This window comes from Drosophila sechellia, chromosome 3L (genome assembly GCF_004382195.2).
Source record: "Drosophila sechellia strain sech25 chromosome 3L, ASM438219v1, whole genome shotgun sequence".
Classification (NCBI taxonomy): Eukaryota; Metazoa; Arthropoda; class Insecta; order Diptera; family Drosophilidae; genus Drosophila; species Drosophila sechellia.
This window is the reverse complement of record NC_045951.1, coordinates 8893390-8918935: the sequence shown is the minus strand read 5'-3', so window position 1 is coordinate 8918935 and position 25546 is coordinate 8893390. Positions and strand designations below refer to the sequence as shown.

The 25546-nt window shown below is 39.3% G+C and overlaps 1 protein-coding gene across 10 annotated transcripts in view; it reads left to right on the top strand.

Moving 5' to 3' along the window:
* LOC6604985 (protein boule) overlaps window positions 1-25526 on the top strand; it is a 31911-nt gene extending 6385 nt beyond the window's left edge. For 3 of the 10 annotated variants that reach the window (XM_032719509.1, XM_032719511.1, XM_032719512.1), the window contains 7 exons: window positions 10632-11068; window positions 11368-11521; window positions 15857-15916; window positions 15982-16099; window positions 16343-16434; window positions 16684-16717; window positions 21187-21410. In XM_032719509.1, coding sequence (XP_032575400.1) covers window positions 10947-11068; window positions 11368-11521; window positions 15857-15916; window positions 15982-16099; window positions 16343-16434; window positions 16684-16717; window positions 21187-21308 — 702 coding nt within the window. In that variant the 5' untranslated portion in view covers window positions 10632-10946 and the 3' untranslated portion in view covers window positions 21309-21410. Of the gene's footprint in view, window positions 1-283; window positions 583-10631; window positions 11069-11367; window positions 11522-11785; window positions 11987-15856; window positions 15917-15981; window positions 16100-16342; window positions 16435-16683; window positions 16718-16896; window positions 20983-21186 lie in introns of those variants that run through there. The other 7 variants (XM_032719510.1, XM_002029792.2, XM_032719513.1 and 4 more) reach the window with 7 other exon arrangements.
* Window positions 25527-25546: the final 20 nt, after the last annotated feature.

Sequence of the window (25546 nt, the reverse complement as noted above, 5' to 3'; positions counted from 1 at the left end):
CAGGAGCAGCAGCCGCAATAGCAATAGCAGGAAACTCGCATACCTACAACCCTTTGCCCACATTCCCCAGCCCACACATAGCTCCCTCACAATTTTCCCATTCAAATGTGCGGCAGAGAAAGCTAGAGAATTTGTTTATTCAAATTTTTCCTGGTTGGCCTTTTTAACTGCCATTTGATGAGTGGCTAAACGATATGCCAAACAACACCAGCGCCACCCAAACAAAAAAAAAGTAAAATAAGAGTAAATCCAGATCTAAATCCCAAATTTATTTGCCTTGCAGTAGCCCAGCTGAAAAAAAACGAGAGCATCGAAATCATCGAAAAGTGATAAAAACCTAATTATTATGCAAAATAATTGTTGAAATTCATAAAGCGCAAACGTTCCGCAACAAAACAGGTGCTAATTTTTATCTTTAAAGATCCAATTGTTATGTTTGAACAACGGCGAAAAGTAAAAAAGCAATCCAGCCAATAAGTGTATCAAAGTCAAAAACGTGAAAAATCACATCGAGCGGAAAGTTTTAAACTTAATTTTTTTTTCGTCTGCTGCCGCAAACGAGGCAAGGAAAACAGAAAAGAGGTAAAATATATATGTGCAATGTATTTTTAGTTGCATTCTGTGATGAAATGCTCGGGAATCAAAAAGTCGCATAAAGAACTGTGAAAAATGCCAACCGTTTCGAAATAACCCACGCGACGGATTTACTCGCGAGCATCTCAAGACAAATCTAATAAGTTTTTGGGAGCGGGAGGAAAGCGGGAAAAGTGACAGGGAAAACAGAAAAACGAACCAATGAAAAGTGTCGCCTGGGGATACAGATTTTCCCTCAGACATTTAGCTAAGAGGGTGCCCCAACATTCCGATTGATTTGTTTGCTAGCGGAAAAACATTTCAATTAAGTATGCTAAAGGAATTTCTTGCAAAATTTAATGCGGGTAATATTAAATTTATTTGGGTAACCATAGGAGCATTGGCCATTTCATTTTTAACTTGAGGAAATTGGTTTTACGTTTGAAATTCACTAACAAATGGATAAAAGTTAATGAAAACCCATAAAACCACATGTACATGTAATTGAGCGATGATCTTTAGATAGATATATTTATATTCATAACATTTCTGTTCCATTCCAGAGCATTATTCATATATTAAAAATGCAAATATATTAAACACTTCTGCGATATCAATATTAATACTTAGCTTTTCCGCTGTGTAGATTTTAAGTAAGATACGCCGCCAGGCGACATTTTCCGAATATCAAGCAGCCAGCATCATCATCTAGGGGCCCTCAAGCACTGCTTTAAGCTTTCAATGCCGTAATTCTTATTTTGGCAGTCCGCCTGCCTTTTCGGCTTACATAAATATAAATAAGTATTCCCCATGGCTGTCATGCCGACGCTGGGCGTCATACTACCATCCTCCCAGTTCTCCGAGTTACCCAGTTCCCTGTCTGGGACACCCTGTACATAAATCTAAAATTATAATGCGCTCCGCTCTTCAATATTCATTTTCACCCGAGCCCCGTCACCGCCTCCTTAGCTCTTTTTCTGTCGCCTAGGCCACAAGTGAATCCTCCGCCTTGTTACTCGAGAGATTTTTCTTTATAAGCGGCGACAAAACACACACACACACACGCACGAGCTAAAGTACTTTTGCCTATAAAGTATAGTATGTTTTCATTTAATTTTCTCGCTAAAGATACAAAAATGGCGAAAAGTCTTTTGCTCTGCTGCCATCATTGTCGACAGCTGTTCGCGGGCGAAGAAAGGGGGCGGCGACACGCCCATTTTTGACGGCGGCTGCCGTTGGCAATAAAAATATATAATATGCCCGCCAGAGGCGCTCGGTTATCGAAACGATTCGCTGGATATAGCCAGCTACAGCTGGCAAACTAAACTTGGTGCTGGCAGACTGCGAAGAAGAAAGTCGTAAACGAAGTCAAAGTTCAAGACTAAAAAAGAAGGGGCAAAAGGGGGTGGGGGGGTGGCATATATGTATACATGTGGCGGTGGTGGGTTAAGGCCATAAAGAAAATCTGTGTCAAAAGGAAACAAGGCGAGGAAATGCCTTTAAGCTTTGACTTTTCACAAATCAAACTAATCCCCCCGCTATGCGTGAAGCAAGCTTTTTTGACTACACAATGGAAAAACCATCACCAGATTTCCAAAATTGAGTTCTTTGAGATCTTATCTTAACGTGTGTGTAGTTTCGTGTAGATATAGCCATTGTGTTTCCAATAAATACATATGCTGTGCACATCATTGATACATTGCTTTCAATTAAGGATTAGATCATATGGCATTTTACTGTGTATATAAAACCATAGTTTATATATATACTTTGCTTTCTCTGCACTGCTACGATTTTACGGTAGACGTTTTTCGTTTACAGTTTGGGTTCGATGCGTGTTGGCCCAGATGCAAAATGGTCACCAAACGGTAACCAAACTTGCACTCTACCGTGGCGCTGACCATTTGGACCGCAACGCAGGCAGACAGACCCACAACCGCAAAATCGGAATACAGACTAGAGAGCACTACGGATTCAGTTAGATGCCGATATAAATGAACACATACACATACAGATGCAGATGCAGATACAAAGCTAGGGGCAGAGGTACTACAGCCACAGATACAGATACAGCTACACCATTTGGACACACCCACCTGAATAATCTATATGCTAAGAGGGCCGAGGCCCCATGTCAGCATGTGTGGGTCAACTGCGTGCGGCTTTTATGGCCGCCATTCGTTGGGGGATTTGAAAAGTGTGGCCATAAATAGAACCGGACTGTGCTGCACGCACTGCTCTGCTCTGCTCCCAATTCCTACTGCTCTCCACATCGGCGGGTCTCAAACGGAGCAATTATTTTAGCTTTTTGCATATGCTTCGGGGTTCGAACCCACTGGAGCTGCATTGAAGCGAGTCGTGGCTCGGTTCTCTTCCCATTCATTCATTCATTCAGCTAACGAGCTGATTCTGTTTTTTTTCGCTTTTTACAACTATTCCGTTTCCACGCTTCATTCATGCATTCGAACAAAAAGTTAATATTAGTTATCTGCATATTTTCACGGTTCTCAAATCGTTTGCTCTGCCCACCAGCGGATGCACACACCAAGACGCAGATAGCGAGATTCAGATACAAATTCAGATGCATAATGCATATGGAAATTGAGTTTGCGCCACCTGACAAAAGTTTCCACTCGACTAATGTGAGAACTTTTCGTTCAGCTCTAAAGTAATTTGCCATCGCATCGATAGACAAAGTTTCGATTCTTAAATGCTTATGGTGCGTAAATTATAGTTTGTTAAAAAGAATGCATTGTTTTAAATTGAGGTATCACGACCGTTTGTTCATCGCCTAAGAAATTTAAATACTCATTCAAAGCATCTTATCTTGTATGGAAAACAATTTTATATTTTAAGAGATACATTTATCGAACGATTTCTGATCCATTAAATAGTAATAATTTCGGTAGCTCTGGGGAATTTTAAGTGGGGAGCAAAAGTGATTAACAAAGATTTGTTTACTCATCATTTCAATCGTTCATTCATTGAATTGCTCTTCTGTTCTCAAAAGGCTAATTGGGTGTTTCGTTTATTTTGTTTACAACTTGATGATATTAGGCAGCTGCTAATTGAGTAAATTTAACGCTGCTCGAAATGATGATTGTTATTCCCCGGTTGAAACTTGCATGGCTTTGTCGCCATCTCTCCTAATCTTGGCCAGGCAATGTAGTTAAGCCAAAAATATCTTAACAAGGATGCCAACTACAATAGCACACACTCACGCAGATACACGAGGCACACGCTGAGATATAGGTGCTCATGCAAATGCAGATACACACATCGGTTTTATGCGAGTTGGCAACTTGAAATATTTCATTAACTTGAGAGGAAACGCACACATTTGTGTGGGCACAAATGCCAATGGTTGTAGGTATGTTGTGCATCTGTCGGATATTTAGAAATTCCCTTATCCAAGTTACATATCATGTGCGAATCTCATTTGCATAACTTTTGATAAGTTAGTATTTTTCATTTGATTTAGATCTCTTAACTGGGTCGGCAAACGTAGCTTAACTGCAATGAATTTAAGGCGCAATTCGGGCCAAAAACGTTGCCAAAAAGAATTGAGCAAAAGAACGCCGCTGTTCAAAACAATACAAAAAATGTTGGTCGCACATTTTTCGAGCAGCGAGACAGCTGCGGATGCAGATACATTCGCGTACTTTCGGATGCAGGTACATAGTATTCGCATGCATATGCATATGGATGAAAGTTCTCAAAGGAAATGATTGAAGTGAGTCAAAACCAACAAAAAGCTGAAGCCTGGAGGTGCACTGCCTTTGAGAATGACGTGCTCAGCTGCGCTTTTTCACTTTTACACGCAAATACAGTCACCCGAATTTGTGTAGATACGCGAATGCACTCGGAAAAAAAGTTTTTTAAATTGCTTTATATTAATCGTATACTACTCGTTCTTAATAATACAGTGGAGCACAGCTATAAACATAGTTTTCTTACTTAAAACACCGCTAAATAGAAAACATTTTAGAATTACTTATTTTTCCGAGTGCGGGTCTTTATAGCTATTGCCATCTCTTTCGGCCGAGCCATTGTCTGCATTTTCGCATTTTAATTTCATGCTTTTGGCCTAGGAAACGATGGCAACAAAGGAGGCAGCAGCAGTGGCACATTCAGCTGCGTCTACAGAAATAGTTGGCAGCTTCTTCACGCCCCCAACTATGTATACACACACACACACACAATCAGTGAAAGCCTCCCAAAAACCCACCCGTCTTTTGAATCACACTTTTACGTCATTTCTTTTCACTTTTTCTTATTCGGTGGCCGCCTTTGGCTTTTACATTTCCTTTGGCTTTTCTTTTGCTTTTTGTGTGATTGCATTTTTATGGCTGTCTCCACTTGGAAAATGCCGAATTTGCATATTTATATTTCGGCAGTTCCACCTGCTTCTTTGGCAAATTTCGTATACGCCCCTTTGGCTCGTTCAAAAATTGTTTTTTAATGACTTAATTTGCCGTAGCATTTAATGGATGGCTTCGCATCAGCTTTCGTCCTTCGTTCTCCACTTGCGTCTGTATCAAATTCCGCTTAAATCCTTTGTCAGCATAGACAATAATCCGAACTGGGAGGGCATCAGCCATCGCTCATACGCAGCGTTGTCGGTCTCCCGCAGCTGAAGTGGCAATAAATCATCCGACCGAAACTTTTTCCACACCACACAAAAACACACATACATACACTACATACGTACATATAGATTAAAGGACGAGGGCATGAGTTAGATGGGATTTTGTGTATATATTTGCTTGAAATTAATTCCAACAGACTTTAAGTTACTGCGACTCGGGGCAAATATTGGACAAGGGCCAGAAATAAAACTAACACAAATACGAGAAGTTGGACACTGGCGAAGCACAGTACAGCACGGCACGGCACAAGCACAAAAGTTTCATTGTTTCAAACAAGTTTTTGGCTTTGCAAATATATCTGGTATATAGTACATATAGGTCTGTGTTTACAGCAAGAGGATATATGTTACGGACATATGTGTGAGTGGATTTACTGACACAGTGGCAATTTGTGCTCGCGCTTTTGTATTTGGCGTTTCCCTTTTGCTGCTGCTGCTTCTGCTTTGGTTGCTCCTTCAGCTTCTGCCGAGGATTATGGATTTTTCTGTGCCACATATACATACGAATCGGGGTGTGGGTGGCATAACGCTGATGTGGGATGGATACCCTGATGGCAGGCCATCAATTTAGCTGCTGAGGCCGCCGAGCCTGCAATGATGATCATGATGATGTTTGTCTGTTGGTTTGTCTGGCCCTTCGTCTTCTCCTCTGACCATTATCAAAGCCCATGCCCATCCCCGTGCTCCTACATCCTGATGTGCTACAATTTCCTTTCACTTGACTGACACCCAAAAGCTTCGTCCTCGCTCGCCGCACTCAAGGATTGTATAACGTGTAGGCGAAAGGCAGCCAGCAGTTTTTCCTTCTTTTATTTTTTCTTCTTATTTTTTGCCAGGTGAGGGGACGGGCGCGGGGGGTGCACTTCCACTTCCGGCGCACTGTCAGTCAGTGCATCCTTGGCTGTGCATGTGTGTGTGTGTGGGTTTGAGCCTGTTTTGCGCTTTCCCGCTTTCCACTTGACTTGGCTCCTCTGACTCTTGCTCTTTCGCTGCCTTCTCAAAGTTTTAGCACCGCAACTTCAATTGACCTTTGCTTTCCCCACAGCCCACAGAGCGCCCACCCACCCATCTGCTCCTCTGACCCCGTTCACCTCTTCAGTTCATCTTCACCCACTGACTTTCTTTCGTTTTAAGTTATTCACCAACACGTACGCTTTAGCGTCATCGTCATGCCTCAGCCATCAACATGATTTCCTCGCCCGCTTTTCCCGCCCGCTCCTAATTTCCACCACCCAACCTTCTGCCATTGGCTTATCCCCACCACCACGTCGGCAGTTATGGCCTCTTAAACTCTTTGAGCCTGAGCTGGCTAATTGTCCTTATGTGACTTGGATACGCTTATCTGGCCAACTGAGGATACGGGAGTCGTCTGCCCTGCTCGTCCGCACCTGGCGAGTTAAAGGATTTATCCTGCATCCTCGTTTTGAACTCTCTCCTCTCCATGTACTGCAAAAAATGTTGCGCAAAATAGTAAACGAAAATTAAAGGAATACATTCTTTTGTAAATAAAATGATGATCAATTATATTTTAAATTCTTTTGAACACCATTGAAATCGTGATCCACATTTAGTTCTTATGAAATAAATGTATATGCTGTTTAATTGAGAACCTACGCAGCAAGGAGCTGGAGCACTTGCAATCGATATCCTTTCGCTTTTCCCTGTGTACGCTCCCATATTTTGTGCAGCATACTGCCAGGCGCATTTCGTCCTGTTTCGCAGAGGTTTGGCTCTGCGCTTTCGCTGTGTCAGCGTTTATCGCTCGCCTTGGGGTCTGCTCTTTATTGTTTTTGGCAAGGACGCTTACCTTTACACACAGATACACACACACACTCGCAGGGATGCAGGTGTGCATATGCAACTATAATGCAATACAGTTGGAGCACGGTAGGGAAAACTCGGTTTGTTCTTATCTTTTTCGGCGTATGGTTCTCGGCTGTCTGTCCCATGTGGGCAGTTTAGGTTTAAAATAGTTCCAACGCCTTTGGAGTCCTTTCCCCGTTCGCCTTCCTTCCGGTTTCGGTTGCTACTGTTACGGTTTTTACCACTCACCTCGCCCTTTCCCTTTAATTTCCTTCCCTTTTCCTTCGGGTTTCGCCACGTTTTTCTTGCCACAGTTGTGTGTTGGCTTCATTTCCCTTTTTTTTTTTTGCTTCCTACTTCTTCGTATCTGTGCCAAGTGAAGCGCGACCACGTTGCCATTTTATAGGTCAAACTTGCACTCTCTTCAGCAACTGCTCTGCTTTACGTCGACTCGACTTTCCCACTGCCCCGCCCACTTTTTTTCACTCTCGCCCATCCGCCCACTTTGCTGCCCGTTTTACCCCGGCCAACTGGCTACGCAGTCTGGTTATTCAATAGTTTGGCGCTCACTAATTGCATTGCCCTAATTGCCCAAGTTACGCTTGAAATGTGCCAAAAACGGACATAAAAACTAACCGAAAATTCCAACCAGCTAGCAAAATGTTCTTTTAATCCCTGCAATATCAAATATTGAACTGCAGATTGTTAACGAATTGGGAATTATTTCTCCATTTACGCTGTTGCAAATTAAATCATCCTTGTAAATTCAACATTGTTATGGATTGTATTGTTATTCATCTTGTAGTGCGTTAAAAATTGGAATTCATGGAATTCTTCTATTTTCTATTTAAAATTATCACATTTCCAGTTCTGCAATACCTTTTAACATTATTCCATAGTTCTGCGCTTCATTCTATAATCATTCTACAGTGATTCCGTCGTGTGTGTGGCATTTTCCCCATCTTTTCATAGCATAGCTGTGGTTCTTTCAAAATTTCGTAATTAAACGCGATTTTTAACCCTCTAGGAACGTAAAATTCTCTGGCTGTTTTACTGTATACTATATATACCCCTCAACCCTATTGTTCAGACCATATCTCGCATAATAATCGCTGAGCATTCAGCATTCGTATCTCTGGCACAAACTCTTTTCCTATTTTGGTAATATACAATTCTTTGACGGTTCCTGTTTCCATTGGCATTACTCGCGCAATTTTCGCACGTGGAATTTTGCAATATTGTTGAGCACGAGAACGAGCACCTCAACTGACTGACTGACTGACTGACTGAATGAATGAATGACTGAATGCCCGACTAACTGACAGCTCCGTGGGTGGATGGCTGGATGGCTGGATGGATGAACGGATGCATAGATGTGGGTTACGGGTGGGGGATTGTGTGAGAGTTTTCAGCTGGCGGCTGCTGTTGATTAAATTCCATTGATATCGCCGTCGTTGTCATGCTGCGAACAGTAGTAGTAGCTCCGCTCCGGACCTGACTCCGTGATTTTCCGGCTGACCTCAGTCGCTGCTGTTGCTGCTGCCAGTGGTGTTGTTGTCGCTTTTCCGCAGTTGCCATGGCCGGGAGTAATGAAGATTTTAATAATTCAGCTGGCTGGCACTGGTCGGCATTTTCTCTTTGTCACCGTTTTACTATCCTGCCATCATCAATTCTGCTAATGCGCAGGAATAAAGTTCTCAAAAATAATTTCATAATATTGTAAATAATTAAGAGCCGCACATAAATCATGAGCACTCGCCCTGTGCCCCCGCTCATCTTGGCTCATCATGAATCATGTCAGGGGCACTTAGCCATCGGCACAATCAGCTTTCGCCTCACCCACTTTATGCTGGCCACATCCGCTCGAGAAGCCAAGAAAATCTATATGGCAAAGCTTTTAGTTTTTCACAATTTTCTGTTGCCCAAAGCCAATCTGGCGTGTATTTATAAAATTGCCAGACGAAATGTGCATACATATGTATTCCTATATTCCTGCGGACAACGTCATTTGATTTTGTTTTTCTCATTTCTAAAAATATGTGTTTTTCTCAATTTTGGAATTGTGACGCGTTTTAATGAGCGGAAGATATACATATCTTTTAGTTGGCTTTGCATTTAGGCATATGTACGGATATTGTTTTAATTGCATCTAAGAAAATTTATTACCGTGATTTATACGAGCACTTATATTTCGCTAATTTATTTGTTTGAGATACGGAAAATGGGTCGAAATAGAGCCATACAATCACGTGTTGCCAACAACTTTCCCACACAGTCCATTAAATAGATATCTCATACGTGCATCCGACTTTCTGTGCACATACAAATATCTTTAAATCGATCGGGAAGTCGGACGTACAATTGAAATGCCTGGCATAGCACAATTTCAACGCGAGCGCAAACAATTTTGACATTTTCATTGTTAATGAAAATTTAATTATGTTTTCATTGCCTCTGTGTGTGTGCTCCAATCGAAATCCGCCCGTACACAACTCCGATTGCCGGACAGTCGGGGGCCATCAGACCGCCGGACAGTTGTCAATTCTGGGGGGGGGAGGGCGGTGGGGGCGGAGCGTTCAGAGATAAATGCCCGGCGATAAGCGACCAGCACGGCGGGCAATGGAGCGCGTCGCCCATCATCGATGAGCCAGATACGGATACCACCACGGATTGAGATACCAGTGACGATATGGCCAGGGATACCTACATGCGATATTGGCCACTCGGGTCTGAATACTACTTGCATACGAATATGGGGCCAACAAACATGCGACGCCCAGAACATGCAAACATCATCTACAACTAGCAGCAGATACACACATCTAAATGAAATGTTTGACGAAGGCTGCGAATATATGTACTCAACTCGAACTCAAATAAGTGCATGTAGAAGTTTCCTCGATCGGAATTATAATGGGCATCTGCAGCTCATAGCAACACGTACATATAATTTTCTAACTGTGGTCAGCTAATTGATTGGGAAAGTGTGTTGCAAGGGAAAAAACTGTCATATCCTATCACGAATGTCCTATTTAATCTACATAATAATAGTAAAATCAATAACAACTGCTGTAAGAAATTAGTATAATATCTATACTCCCATGTGCACTTGCCTCTCGTGTGGCCCAAAAAATTTTTTCAAACCGTGTTGTTGACAAGGCAAGTTTATTGTTGCTGCTGCGGCTGTGATGTTGCTGCTGCTGCTGCTGCTGCGGCTGCTGCTGCTGTTAAAATTAAACTCTCTGTGCTATTTAGTTGTCTCGCTGCCGCTTCTGAAGGTGAATTTATGGTGCACACATGGTGCCCGACGACGACTACTACCTCTAGTTTTCGCCGCCTGTGTATGGGTGCGTATCTGTGAGAGCAGCCTGCCTGCGCTGAGTTTTCCTCGTGTGACATATGTCGGCTGTGCCAGAAATAGATTCGTTTCGAAATGTAGGGGGCAATTCTTTACGTTAATCTTTTTTTTTTTTTGTTTTTGTTCTTTTTCCGAGATTTAAATACTCTCTTTTTCACTCGATTCGTTTTGCTAGCCATGTGGCTGATTATTTTAATGGTTTATTAATGAGCTCAACTAATTTTGCATTTGATTATTTGACTTTTTCAGCAAGAAGTACAGCCAACTGTATACATGCGTGCTACAAGTAAACCAGTGAAAGACATCTCAATAGCCCCAGCCGTCGCATAACCGTCACCCAATCCAATCCGATCCGATCCGATTTGATTCGTTTTGAGCTGATCTAATACAACCTCCGCCGTACCCAAAAACAATATAAATTGCAAAACACCGGAGCCGCTCGATCCAGCGAACGGCAGCGACAAGAAGTTTTTCGGCCAGCGCGCACCCCCAATCTCCAGAAACAGCCTCAAGATTCTGCCCTTCGGAGCACCCAACTTTCGTCTGGAGACGACACCCGCAGAGATGCACAAGATAGCAGCAGCGCCGCCTCCATCGGTAACGCCCGGCGGAGGACTGGAGACGCCCCTGGCGGCGCCCAAATACGGCACACTAATACCCAATCGCATCTTTGTGGGTGGCATCAGGTGAGATGGTCTTCAAAGGGCTGTCAGCTCCTCTGTCCTCCGATTCTCGGAAGCCTTGCAAAGGCATGCTTTAGTTCTAGATGGAAAATCTCTTAGAATTATTTCCAAGAATGTAAATCAAATGGCTAAGGGGTAAACTAATTCTAGCTTTCAGCAAGGTATATGCTGATAAAAAAGGAAGCCATGCTTAATTACTAAATAATTGTGTGCTGAAATGCTAAACAGAGATGTTCCATTGGTTTTTAAAGCTTTAAACAACTTGTTAGCAGACCCAACTAATCCAGATCTTTCCCATTTAGCGGCGATACCACCGAGGCCGATTTAACCCGCGTCTTCAGCGCCTATGGCACGGTAAAGAGCACCAAAATCATCGTGGATCGAGCAGGCGTGAGCAAGGGCTACGGATTCGTCACCTTCGAGACGGAGCAGGAGGCGCAAAGACTGCAAGCGGATGTAAGTAGTACTCCATTGACCTGTTGCTAATGTCGCCTGTTGAACGTTTACCAAAAGAAAAAAAAAACAACAACAAATAGGAAATGCCAGTATTATAATTTTAATAAAGCGAGCGTAAACATCACCAACAACCTACGAACGATTGAACGAACGAAAACCAAACACTTCATATATATATTATAGAGCTCTTTCGATTGTCGCGTTTCGAAAAGGATATGTACGAAAATCACACACAACTTAAAAAATTGTGCTCCGATCTTTTAGGGCATTACCTGACCCATCACACACAAGTACTACTACTACTATGAGACGTCGGTTCCTCCTACTACTACCGATACCACTACTACTACTACTACTACTACCAACACTCCCCGCGGGGGGGTCCCCACATAAGAAATACCTCATATGATTGTCGCCACTGTGCGATATATGATATATGATGATCTGATTGATGTACCGCCTTAGGTACGGACGGCACTTTGTTCTTTTATAAATTTCTTCTTATTGCGTTTTTGTTGAGTTTACGTTTCCGAGTTACGTTACATTTCCGTTGCGTTGTCATTCCGTTACGTTACATTCGATTCCGTTGCGTTCCTTATATCGTTTCATTGCCAGAAACCAAAAAAAAAAAAAATTAAAAAAAATTACACATTCTTACAATACCACAACACAACTCACCCAGTTATATAACCCCACATTACCACCTTCCCCAAAAGCGTAGGCAGCCCTACTTTCCTTCAATAATTCTATGATCCCACACACACGTATCCAATCCTATTGATATAATACCGAAGTTTGCCCGTTAAGCTAAAACCAAAACCAAAACCAAAAATCAAATGCAAATGCAAACAAATGTTGAGTTCGTTGCACCGTTTTTAATGCTCATTTTATGCAATCAATTAAACAATTAGCGAATTTTGCTCTTTTGGCTCCGTTACACTGGAGCGCGGTCTCCATAGACTTTAATAGACTAGACTATATAGACAATACCTTAGTGCGTTGCCTTGTTGCCTTTGATTCTCGTTTTGATATCCAAGTCTTGAGTTCCGTTTTGAGTTGTATTTTCGTGTAAAGTTGCATTGTTGGCACATCTTTTCCGTTCTCGCCTAATTTGCTGATTACAAATCGATTGTGTATTGCACATTTTTCCAATTGCGGAATAATTAACGAACCAACAGCAGCAGCAGTAATAATAATAATAATCCAATTCCAATCCCCAGCAAAGTAAGTGCGCGGCGTAAAAGTTCCTAGGGAATACCATATATATATATCTATCGAACCCATACTTAGCAGTCCAATCACCTGCTCCCCAGGGCAACCCACGCTCTTTCTTTCTTACACTGCGAGAAATACAATGTAAGGAAAGGGAATATTCGATAATTTATACAGGAAATATAAAATGTAACTTATATATTGTAAGCCTTACTAATATCTTTTGAACTACTTCTGATCATTAACTGATTTTTTCCCGTGTAGCTGTTGCCACTAGTTTCTTGACTATATAAAGTAAAGATCTGGGCTAGGTTCAACTCGCACCATAAAAAAAGTTCAGCCTCCGGGTGGCTCATTACAAAATGAACCTGTCTGCCATATTTTGTTTTGGCATACTAATTGATTATAATTATTGCATAAGCACTGCCACTGCCCCGCCAGGGTGAGTGATGCAACTTTTACTCATTTCTGGGAAAATTCCCATTTAACTTTTACCCTTTTCTGCGATACAGTGGCGTTGCTACATACATAGTATGTGTATATACACTGTGCTGTTCGGAGGCTGAAGCTTCCGCCGTGCTCTGTGGCATATTAAGTGAAAAACTTTTGCCGCTCGTCATTAATATGCATTGTTGTCGTTCTGGTTGTTGTTCCACCTCTTGTTGCTGCTGTTGCTGCTGCTGCTGATGCCACTGCTGCCCGGGACTGGGACACGAGTGTCCTTGTGAATGCAAAAGGGAGAGAGCAGAAAGCAGGAGGCATAATGCCCGCAGGCAGAACAAGGATAACAACGACCATACTCTATGCAAAAGGCAAAAGCTGAAACGGGCACACAGAGGCAGCGTCAACAACAATAAAAACAAGTCCTGGCAACGTTTAACCAAGTTTTATAATTTACACACACACACGCCCACGCACATAGACGGTTACATGCACAACAACACCCCAGCGAGAGAGGAGACAACACACACATTACACTAATTAAATTTCATTTAGAAAAGTTTAGCATTTAGTTCGAGTTTTTTGTTCGACCACGAACTCATCAAAAGCCACAGCGTTCAACAAAAAGGGCCAACCGGGACCACAATCCCGAAAACACATTCCACCAAAACCAAAGCCCACACTGCGTATACTAATTTTTGTGTATATGTTCTATGATGGCAAACTAATCCCACACCCATCCCCAAAACCATTGTCACCTCATACATGCATAAATACGCAACACAAATACATATAGATTAGAGCAAATTTGGGTCCGTAAAATGAACTCGAAACGCACATTTCGAATGTATGAGATTTGTCTACTCAACTCCAGGAGAAGAGTGGACTGTAGACTCTTCAATTTTAAATCATTTTAGAGTGGGGCACGGCACAGTTTTGTTGTCCTTTTTGTGGGCTGAAACAAAAGGCCACCGCCATCACCGCCGTAAAAGCCAGCCAGCAAAAGGATTCTTAATTAAATTCAGCCAAGACAAGAGGTGGTTAAGAATGGTTGGCAGGGGGAGGGAGGTGGGCCTCTTTTTTCAGGGCTCCCTGCCATACGTTTCATCTTTAGTTTACTTTCTCAACTGTTGGCCCTTTGTTAGGGTCCTTATTCCTGTGTCGCTGGCCGAGGACGATGGCTCGGGGCGGCCAACTCGAACATAAATGAAAAGAATGTTTGCCCAGCGGCGGTCAGAAAAGGATACGGCGGCTCAGGTTTTTCCGTGCCTCGTCTCGTCCCGCCTCGCTTTTCTTTTCATTTTCCACGTTATTTTTCCGTATTTTGTTTTTTTTTTTTTAACGACAAAGTAGCAGCATCTCCTTGGCCCGCAAACATTTGCTTAGGTTAATGGTTATTACCGCTGCCAAGAGGGGTCACCACTCAAAACCGCCACTCCCTCTCAAGGAGTCTGGGCTTATCTCTTTGTGGCGTCGTGTCCTTTTCATGCATTTCATGCGCAAATCACAAGGGTATCAGCCGGGACTAATTGGCAATTAAAGATGAACTGGCTGCCAGACGGCCAGCTTCCCATCTGCGTTAGTAGTTTTTTTTTTTTTTTTTTGCCGTAGGAAAAGGTATTAAATGTAAATTGGCTGATTTATTGGGTCGAAGAGAAGCTAAATGCATTTTTAAAAAGGGCATTTTTCGAACGAAAATCAACTTGTGGAAAAGTTCCCTATAAAAGGCTTTGTGAAAGAGGCTTACGAGATTTTAAACTAACGACCTTACTACGAAAAAAAAACTTGGGATATACTTTCTGTGACTTTATATATATATCTACACTTTTAACTTGGTGTTGGTGTTACATTATTATTGGTTTTACAGTTTTATTGTTTGTTTTTGTATTAAATTGATTTATAATTATTATCATTGTTATTTAGTAGGAAACACGAGACGAGAGAAGAAACGAAACAATAAGCAAGCTTTATATTCCAAATTGAATTTTGTTCTTTTAACAATGCTTTTGTGCCTTTTCAGTTTTTATACTTTTATAAATGAGTTCATTATTCTGGTTAATTAATTTTTGTGTTTATGTTTGTTGATTAAAATCAACATGTTGTTGAATTTTGTGCCGCGAAAATTGAATATGAAAATTACGAAACAATGTGAGCAATAAGTTGGCGATTGGATTTGCTTTTGAAGCCAAATTTAAAACCACAGCAAAAACAGCGCAAATCTAGTTATGCAACATATGTACATGACATTTTGTAATAAACCTTACCTAATTTAATCACACACACACACGCACACACACAACACCCCACAGTATAAACATTTACACCTATATACTTTATATATATATATAACTTTGGTAATGGTATTTTGCCTTGGCACGTGTTTCTCTCTCTCTTAGCCATGGCCGTGCCATAAAAAGCAAAAAATGAACAGAAGATTTAAATAATAAAAAAAGACACAATATAAAACCAAAAGCGTTGCGCATTAATTTTTAACTATTTTTTGAGAATTTTTGATGCTGCTGCGTTCGATTTGAATTTGAATTTCTTCGTTCGGCTTGTGTGTTGATAATGCAATATTCTGACATTAATGCTCATCTATTTATGCTTTCTCCCTCTGTCTTTCTCTTCCATCGCTCTCTCACTCTGGCCCAAAAACCAAAAAAAAAAAAAAAAAAAAAATAGGGTGAATGCGTGGTACTACGAGATCGGAAGCTGAACATTGCACCGGCCATCAAAAAGCAGGTAAGTGCTTTCACATCGCTGTCTGTGCAAGTGCCATAAACTAATATAAAAATTCTCTATGCCAGCCCAATCCTCTGCAGTCAATTGTGGCCACAAACGGAGCCGTCTACTATACCACCACGCCGCCAGCACCGATCAGCAATATACCTATGGATCAGTTCGCAGCCGCTGTTTATCCGCCAGGTGAGTTATATGCGAAAGTATATAAATATATATATATATTAATCTATGCTATGTTTGATGGGTCTTCATCGTTTCTCTGAGTTTCACTTGGTTTTATTGACATTTGTTTTTCTTTTCTTTGTATTTCATTACGCTCTCTTTCTTAACTCGATAATACACTTCATCAACACAACAACAACTACAACCAAAACACCACCAACCACCAACACCAACATCAATTGGGAAACAATTAACCAAACCTAGTTACTGACTTTACAGCCGCTGGAGTGCCAGCCATCTACCCACCTTCAGCCATGCAATATCAGCCATTCTATCAGTACTACAGTGTGCCAATGGTGAGTGCGACTCGATGCGATGCAGATAAGGTCAAAATAATGGCACTGATAATGATACATACATATATGTATAACTGCCACGATTTCAGGCTTATACTTTTATAAAGATGTATTTTAAAGTAAATGTTTTAGAATAATATATGTATGTACTATAATTTAGTCCCAATTTTTGTGCTCTTATTTTGACCACAATACTGCATCTATGGCATATAATCTGTAAAATACTAATTGTCTCATCTTTTCCTGCAGAATGTACCCACCATCTGGCCTCAGAATTACCAAGGTGAGTTTCGTTGAGCCCAGCCTCACAGTATTTTGTATCTCGCTGGCCATTTTGTCGTTTGTCGTAGCCTACACATATCGGTATTTGCTTTCTTTTCTTTCATTTTTTCCTGGCGCACCACCACCACCAACTACTACAACAACAACAACCACCACCAAAAATCAACCACCACAAAATAGGTTAAATCCGAAAAAAAAAAGAAAAACAAAGTAAACAAATTTTCGTAGTCGCCAATTTTTCGTTGAGAGCTGCCCTGAATAATAAAATCATACCAACAACTAAACTGCAACAACCACAACTGCAACGACAACTACAAACTACAAAAATCTGCGACAACAACAACTACAACAACAATACCACGCTATATGCTATATATGTATGCCCCTCAACTCTGATCGAACTGCAGCAGCAGTCGCACTCTTAGTTTATAATTTTAGTTGATTACGATTATGTTAATATGCCTATGGTTTAATTTAATTTATGCTAAGTTCGGAGCTTTAGTTTTGGCCACACACACTAAAAATATGTATGTACATGTAATGTAAATTAGTTGAATGCCATAGCGAGGGAAAAACTAAATTTATATTATTTAATCTTCGATTTCTTTTGATTGGACTCATTTTATTTTTCGGTTTTGCTTGCTGTAAATAGCAGAGAATGAATGTAAATAGTAGTAGTTGGCACAATCACTTTGCTTATATATAATAGTATATAACAAATACCGATATAAATCATATAAATTACTAGGCATATGTATGAAGTTTTTGCCAACATTTTTTCGATTATTTTGTAGGAATTTATCCATGTTAACTTTGAGGATGCAACAGCAACAGCAACAATAGTGATGCTACTACTACTACTACTACTACCAAAACAAGAACAACAACAACAAACATGCAACAAAGAGCCACAGCAACAAAAGTAAACTACAAAGCATAAATAGAATTTATATAAGCTGAGACACAGAAATACACGCACCACAGCTGCAATTTCGGAAATGTTTAGTCAAAGGAAATCGTATATTGAAGGTAGAAGCTCTGGAAGGACACTCACCCACACAAGCACACACACCTATACGCATACATACATATAGAGCGCAAGGAAACCATTGCAAAATGCTGTAAAGTAAGCTTCTTATGTTATTAGGGATTTTGCCAGTGTGGCAGTTTGAGTGAGTGTGATGAGTGAGGGGGGATAAAATTTTGGTAGAGGAAACATTTATGATGTGCAATTAGCGGTGGAGCAGGGGAGGGGTAGCGGGGGAAAGGGCTATAACCATAGGGACGTCGACAGGACTGCAGTGTGTGTGGAAAGTCAGCAAGTGAAAGACAGAAAAATATATATGTAGAACTAGAGCCAGAGGAGGAGAACTTAAAACCATATTTAAACTATACTATATAGGAAACATCATGCTAAACATACAAAACTGGATAATTCAGATGCAGCAGATGATGTGGAAAGCACTCACACTCAAACCAACAAACACCCACATACACACACACACGTGCAGGACGAACGCACTTATAAATATACTATATAGGGAATAAACAAGCAAAATTGCATAACACACACATATACTATATATGGTAGCTAAGAAAGCGGGGCAGCGATCGAAGATTAAAGACATAATATTATGCATAAATTAATTTATATACATATATACAATACATATAAAGCGTAAAGTAACTGTAACTCGTAACTGTAACTGTAACTGTCCCACACAGACACATACAGCAATACAAAGCAAAAAGATGAATAAGCAAAGGAGACGACAAAGTCAAGCAGCAAAGCAAGCACACACTAAAACTCTTACACACACACACACAGACGCACACCCACGAGTCCTGGGCGGAAAGTCAAGGATAACTTATGAAAATTCCCTTAACTTTCCGATCAGTATTCGTTTAAAAGGAAATGAAAACCTAACTTGTAAGCCAAGCAAAAGAAAACTGAACGAAATTTTAGTCTAAATGAAAATACTAATGGAGGACAAGTAAAAATCATGAAATCTAGCCACATAAGCCAAGCAAAAAGTGAACTAAATACAAAAAAAGAAAAAAACAAAAATCACTACAATAAAGATATTCAAAATATGCTAGCTAAAAAGGCGAAAAAAATACACACAACTCCCGACTATTATAAACGGGAGGCATATATTAGAGAGACTATTAAAGGAAAGCTAAACTCAAAGCGCTAGCGAAAAGAAAATAGATAAAAAAAAAACTCAAGCAATACATAGACACTCATAGGTGTGTGTTACACAAGAATATAGTTAAATATATACGAAATGCAAGCAAACGTAAAATAAAATAATAATTTAATAAACTAATGTACAAGCGAAAATCAAGCAAAACAAGCTCTGCGTAAATGTTGATTTATTATTTCTGTTTTTCTACACTCACTTAAGATTTTGTTGTATCTATTGTTATGATGATGGCATCAAAACTAATCAAAAACACGAACGAGAAAAGCGAGATGTGTTAACCAAAATTATTTAAAGTAATACGAACGCGATGGCCAAACATTTGCGGGGACAGCCGGCGACCTGCGAGCGAATTCCATTCAAAATTGGTGCATAATTTGGCTGAAATATGAAAATTCGAGATAAATATTTACATATACGTGTATGCCTTATTGAACGAAACTAAATTATTTGCCCACTAAATACTGTTATCGTATTTTAATAAACCAACCCAGAGGTTTCAAAAATACCTGCTAAAACAGATGTCGCCGAGGTCGCCCACATTCAAAGCCCCAAACAAAAAAATAAAAACAATTTGGTTGAGACTCGCTGCCGCCGCAAATGGACTTCGCTGCGAAGTTGTTGACAAATTTTTACTAAATTGTTAAATAGTTAAATACAAAACATTTTTAAATCGAATCGTAACAATAATTAGACATGAAAAATTACTCTTTGTTGAAACGAAGCAACACAAAATGTAATGTAATGAAATGGAAAGCAATAATTCACTTAGGCATGCTCTAGTTAAAAACTAAAACTGAAATCAAGTCGAAGAAGCAACATAGAAACCACCAACCAACAGTACTTACATGTATGTCAGTCAATAGGGATTTTATTTAGTTCGAAGTCCCGGATTCAAGCACTGGGATCATCCATCTATCATCCAGTCCCAGTTGAATCCAAATTGCTGGGTGGGATGTGAGGCCTAATTTCGAAATGAGTTCTTCATTCACTCTTTTCAACCAGTCATCCCAGCAATTTAATCTTCCGCAGACTAAGCAGACACACAGAACCGATCATAACTAATAAATCCAAGGCATAACTTAAGTATATACGTGATATTTTGAAAGCGAAAATTCATAAATAAATTGTTTAGGTTTAAAACAATATTAAATATATTATACAGATATATACATATATACATTATAAAGATAATGCCAAGGCATAATTAAAACCATAACGATTAATTAATTAAAGAACGAATGAACATTTTTGCTGACAAACAAAAAAGAAAACAAAGAAAAGGAAAACCAAAAGAAAAACAAACAACTGAGATGAGTAAAATGTTTGTAAACTCAATTTATTGTACGACTTGAATGAAGGAGAGCGAAAAGAAGTTCTTAAGTTTTACTGAACAGCAGCAAAGAGCAGAGAGCAGATTGTCCCATCGTAAAAATCTATTTAGTTTATATATAGTGAATATTTATATTATATATACATATATATATTAAATGAACAAATGGCAAGTAACAAACAAACCAACAAAAAAGAAATAGCAATTAGACGAACGTAAAAGGAAAGTGAAAAATTATATATATATACAATACATATATATATGATATATCATAGCGCAAAGAATAATATATATTTTAATGGAGGAACATCAACTGATTAAGTGCAGCTCAACTAAGAGCACAAAATGTTTTTAGACTAAGTACCTACCTACCTAAATGAATTCATCAATTGCATAATATACAAAAGATAGGCGAGAACGCTGAAAATGCGCCATGCCCAGAGAAGGGAAATAAGATTCTACTTCTACGGAATCTAATTTGTATAATTATATATAAACGTGCATATGACGAGGATAATGCCCCATGATCATCACAAAAACCAATTAAACAAAAACGAAGCATATTTAACCACATACAACAACCACACACCCACACACACACTATACTACCTATATATATATATATAGAAATGAGAAAGAAGAAAAGAACGCATAAATAGCAATAACAATAAAGCAACAGCTACTTAATAATTTTAGCAAAATGCAAAAAAAAATATGAATAGCAAAATATTTGGTTTGCGTTTATTTCTTTCCCCCCCTACCCGTTTTCTTTTCAGTTGGTTATTATATTTGACTTTTACTGCGTTTTTTAAATATCTCGAGTGTGTTTTTTTTTTTGAACCCACCGCATTGCTCTCCCCTCTTCCCATTTCCCCCGCCCCCCTCTCAGTATTGCAATTCAGGGCACCATATATACATAAATATTTTATACAGAAAACCATTCGCCATTGCTGCACTCGCCGACGTCAAACCCGCATTCACCGCACTCCCAGTCGCATCAACAATCCCCATGCTGGAGTATCGAGGATCTGAGGGATACTTTGCCGAGGGTATAGCTATCGATGGATGCAATAGTGGCGGGTATAGCAGCAAAGGCTGGAACAGTACAACCACATTTCATAATAGAGGGAGCAACGGCGGAGGAGACACACAGTAGTTATTCAGTGAGGATCGAAATCGGAATAAATGGGAGGGACGTTACGGTACGAGGACGGGAGACGATCATCTGGGTCAAGAATATGGTTTTCTGGGGCAAAAAGGAACTGAAGCGTATACGAACCGCAGTCAAATCGATAAGATGTGGGATCTTGGCGAGAGAAATCCATTTGTTACTAGTTAATTATTTGTTTATTTTTCATTTTGTATTTGAGCCCACCAAGGCAAACGCCAACGTCGACGCCAACGCCACGGGCACCGCCACCGCCACCAGCCTAATTAATCTCACGCTTGCCACCTCATCGGGCAGCTCACTTCTCGTTCCTGAGTTAATATTGTTATTCGTTATTCGTTGTTTTGTTATCAAAGTGTTCTGTTACTGGGCAAAGGGTGTGTGAGCGAGTGTGCAAAGAAATAAAGAGTGTAGGAAAAGGACAATAACAGCAAGCGGAACGACTATAGACAACGTCGTTTCCCATCACATTTTACCACTCTGCCAAACCCCGAAAAGAACCGAAGCGTTACCGAAGCATATCCAAACTTCTTCAAAATCGGGAGCCCCAGTGGGAACAACCCAAGTTAATACCGTACCATCATAACCAACCGCAAGAATCCGCTGCTGGTATTATCGCCCGATCCGAGCTCTTGGCCCTAAAAGAAGCGTTTCGACCATTGGACAGCGCTACATTAGCATTGCAAAATGTTTTGGGCTCCGTTTTTGTTTGGGGTTATCGTACGTAAGATCAGATCGTAAGATCAGTATTTCTTTTTTTCCAAATTTCAGCACTTCATCGTTCAGGCTTAGGTTCTTTTTTCCGATATTTCGAAACGAATGTATTATCAAAATTTGTTCTAGTTTCTCTGTGTAATGAATTGATTCCAAATTATTATTGAAGTGTTAATGTTCCGATTTAGATTCGCGTGTAGAATGTGTCATTCCTTAATGAAAATAAAATGAAGCCCAAAACAAAATCCAAACTTTTTTTATTTTATATATTTATTTATATTTTATTTGGTTATTATTTCCATTTTCAGTTCTTCCTCCTTCTGTGTAGCATAATTTTTAGGTGCTGCGAAATACAAAAAGCAACGAATCTTTCAGTAGCATGGCAGTCGAAAAAAGCTAATCGTTAGGCAGATAAAATGATAAAATAGTTGAATTAAACGGTTGTGTCAAATTAGCTCTAATCTCCAAGTGGAAACCCAAAAAGATGTCGAAGAAAGGCGGAAATTTATTAGGACTAAACTTGTCTAAAATCTAAATGTAGTTCAATTACGATTGGTTTGCTAAGCTCGCTCGTCTTTGAATCCTATCTCTCACTACCGTGTGTAAACTTTAATCTTCCCGAATGCGATCAACCAAAGTAATTATAATCTATATACGAGGCATACATAAAAAACACATACACTTAGGCGATGGTTAGTATATGCGAAAATATATATACATACATATATAGAAATGTACAAGAACAATATCTCGATGGCGTCTCAACACAAGTATAATATGGTAATCAGATACCAAGTTATAATATTTATGAAAGGGCAGATAAGAAATGTGGAAAGCCGAACATTTTTACATAAGAAAATGCATTTTTTAACAAACGTCTACGTGTGAATTGAATAAAACTTATATGTGTATACACGCATATATTATATACATTTTATTAAAAATATATATGTATATATATATTTATACATATATATGTATAATGTAAAGCCGAGCAGCAATTTTTTATAACAAGAAGCGGCCCGAGGAAGCGAAAACGAAACCGATTCAGGAGCGCAGCTGAAATCAACTGCCCCGTGGGCTTTCGTGCTTTCGAGGCTTCACTGTGCTCCGTGTGTGTGTGTTAAAACGTTTTTTGAAGTAAAATTTAATTTACACAAGACTGACGCTAAAAAATAACTAAGAATATTAAAAGTGTACTAACCGTTTACGAATTTTTCAAATGCCACACACGGAGTAGGTGGAGGTCAGAGGTCAAGGTACCCACGGAGGATGCAGGATGCAGGACGCAGGACGCAGGATGCAGGATGGAGGGAACCGCTTTGTATATGGTTATATTATATTGTACTTAAAATGGAAAACCTGAGATATATATATTATATATATTTATATTTACAATAAAGAAAAACCAAGCGTAAAACTAAAGCGAAAAAAATACAAAGGCATAATTTACGAACAATTAAATGAAGCGAAATGAAATTAATGGTAAATAACAAAATATACAGTGTTATTTTTATTTTTATGATATTGTACTTACATTAGTAACTAACAAAGTAACGGCGCAGCAATAATAACTAAATTAATTAGCAACCAGAACTAGGCAAAAAAATACCCCACAAGAAAATGTGATGAATATTGTATAAAACAAATTGAAAGTCCCATTATCCGGAAGTCACGATATCTGATTTTCGGTAGATCATTATTTGGCAGAGAGTAATAGAATAGAATCGCTAGACGGGGAGATCACCTTGAATCGGACGAGCCTATGAATACAATAAACGTGCAACGAACTCTTTTAGATTTATCGAGGATTTACCTTAACGACACATAGGTGCATTATGTAGTTCTCGAACCGAAGTGTTTGAATTATTGTTGTATTTAGTAGCCATCATTACCACCCGCGTTACCAAATTTGTTTTGGGTCATTGTTGTCAGCAAAAGTATCTTTTTGAATTACGATTTCTAACATATACATACATACAGAGCAATTTCTACAGCGAGATCTCGATGTAGAGGCAAAACATGGCAAATGGTGAAAAGCAAAACGACAACAAGAACAAAACAAATCGGTTTTTCTATCAATGTTGATTGGCGAATGTGTAGGAAATATTTAACCATATATACAACAAATATAAATTGTAGCTAAAATGGTTTCATGTAAACGAAATTGTTGAGTATTTTTAGTCACGAAAGAGAATCGAAGTAAACACACAAAGACCGACAGACAGACAAAATGAAGAATTTACAATAAAAATGTGAAATTTTTACGCAGTTTCCCTAGATTCTTCTCTGAATTACAGTAGTTGACCTTATTTGCACAGATATTTGCACAGAATTTCGTTTATTGCCTTCTGCTGACAAACTGTCCATTCCGCCTCTTTCACTCGTTTACTTTTGATACCCTAGGAAGCCGAAATTCTGTTGCAAAATATATAGAAGAAATTAATCTTGAATTAATTCAAAGTGCATGTTGCACATTGTGAGAATCTGTGCTGAAGCCGATGCAGGATAAATAAATACACTTGTAGAAAAAGGGATAACGACGCCGCGATACAGATAACGATACACCTATGTTAAGCCAATTAAAGCGCCCAATGAACGATAGGATTACCAGAAAAATACATAGCAATGATTAGCTGAAAAGTAATGAAAATACTAGACAAATTATACTTTTAGCTAAAATCAAGTGGAACTATTAAATTGTATCCAAATTCTTCCGTAAAAGAAAACACATTTCTAGCAAACAATTTACCATACATAAGAGTCTAATACACATATACTAATATACTGAGCAGCATAAGAGTAGAGTCAAGGAAATACGTAAATCAGACGACACAAATATAGATACGCCCGATATCCAGAAAAACTACAGATTGCAGCCCACTAAGGAAATGATATCAGCATGGAAAGGATTGAGATTTGATTGGGCATGATTGGAGTATGGATTAGGATTAGCATAGCGATAGCAATGGGCCCGATTATAGAGAAAAATCCATCTGATCTCTACTGTGTTCTATGCTTTAGAGGGGACATAAGCGAAGTACATTTAACTTGAAAACCAAAGTATTACCATTTTGAGCTGCAATATTTTTTAATCAAATACCAAACGAATGATGAAATGGATTTAATAATAGTAAAATACAAGGATAATAATTAATATATATTTTTCTCTTTTGAGATAAACCAAACGGAAACTGTTTTCACGTGAATTGAGTTAGGCAACAAATAAACGAGGTCATAAAATAACATAACATATTTCAAAAAAAGTATCAAAACCAAAGCTAGCTAAGGAAATGCACAAAGTTTTGTGTGTATTTTTCGGTTTTTATTCATGTGTGTAAATCTTCCGTGTGCAAAAACAAAAAAAAAAAAAAAACGAAGTATGAAAAAAGAAGCAAGCCAGAACTACAC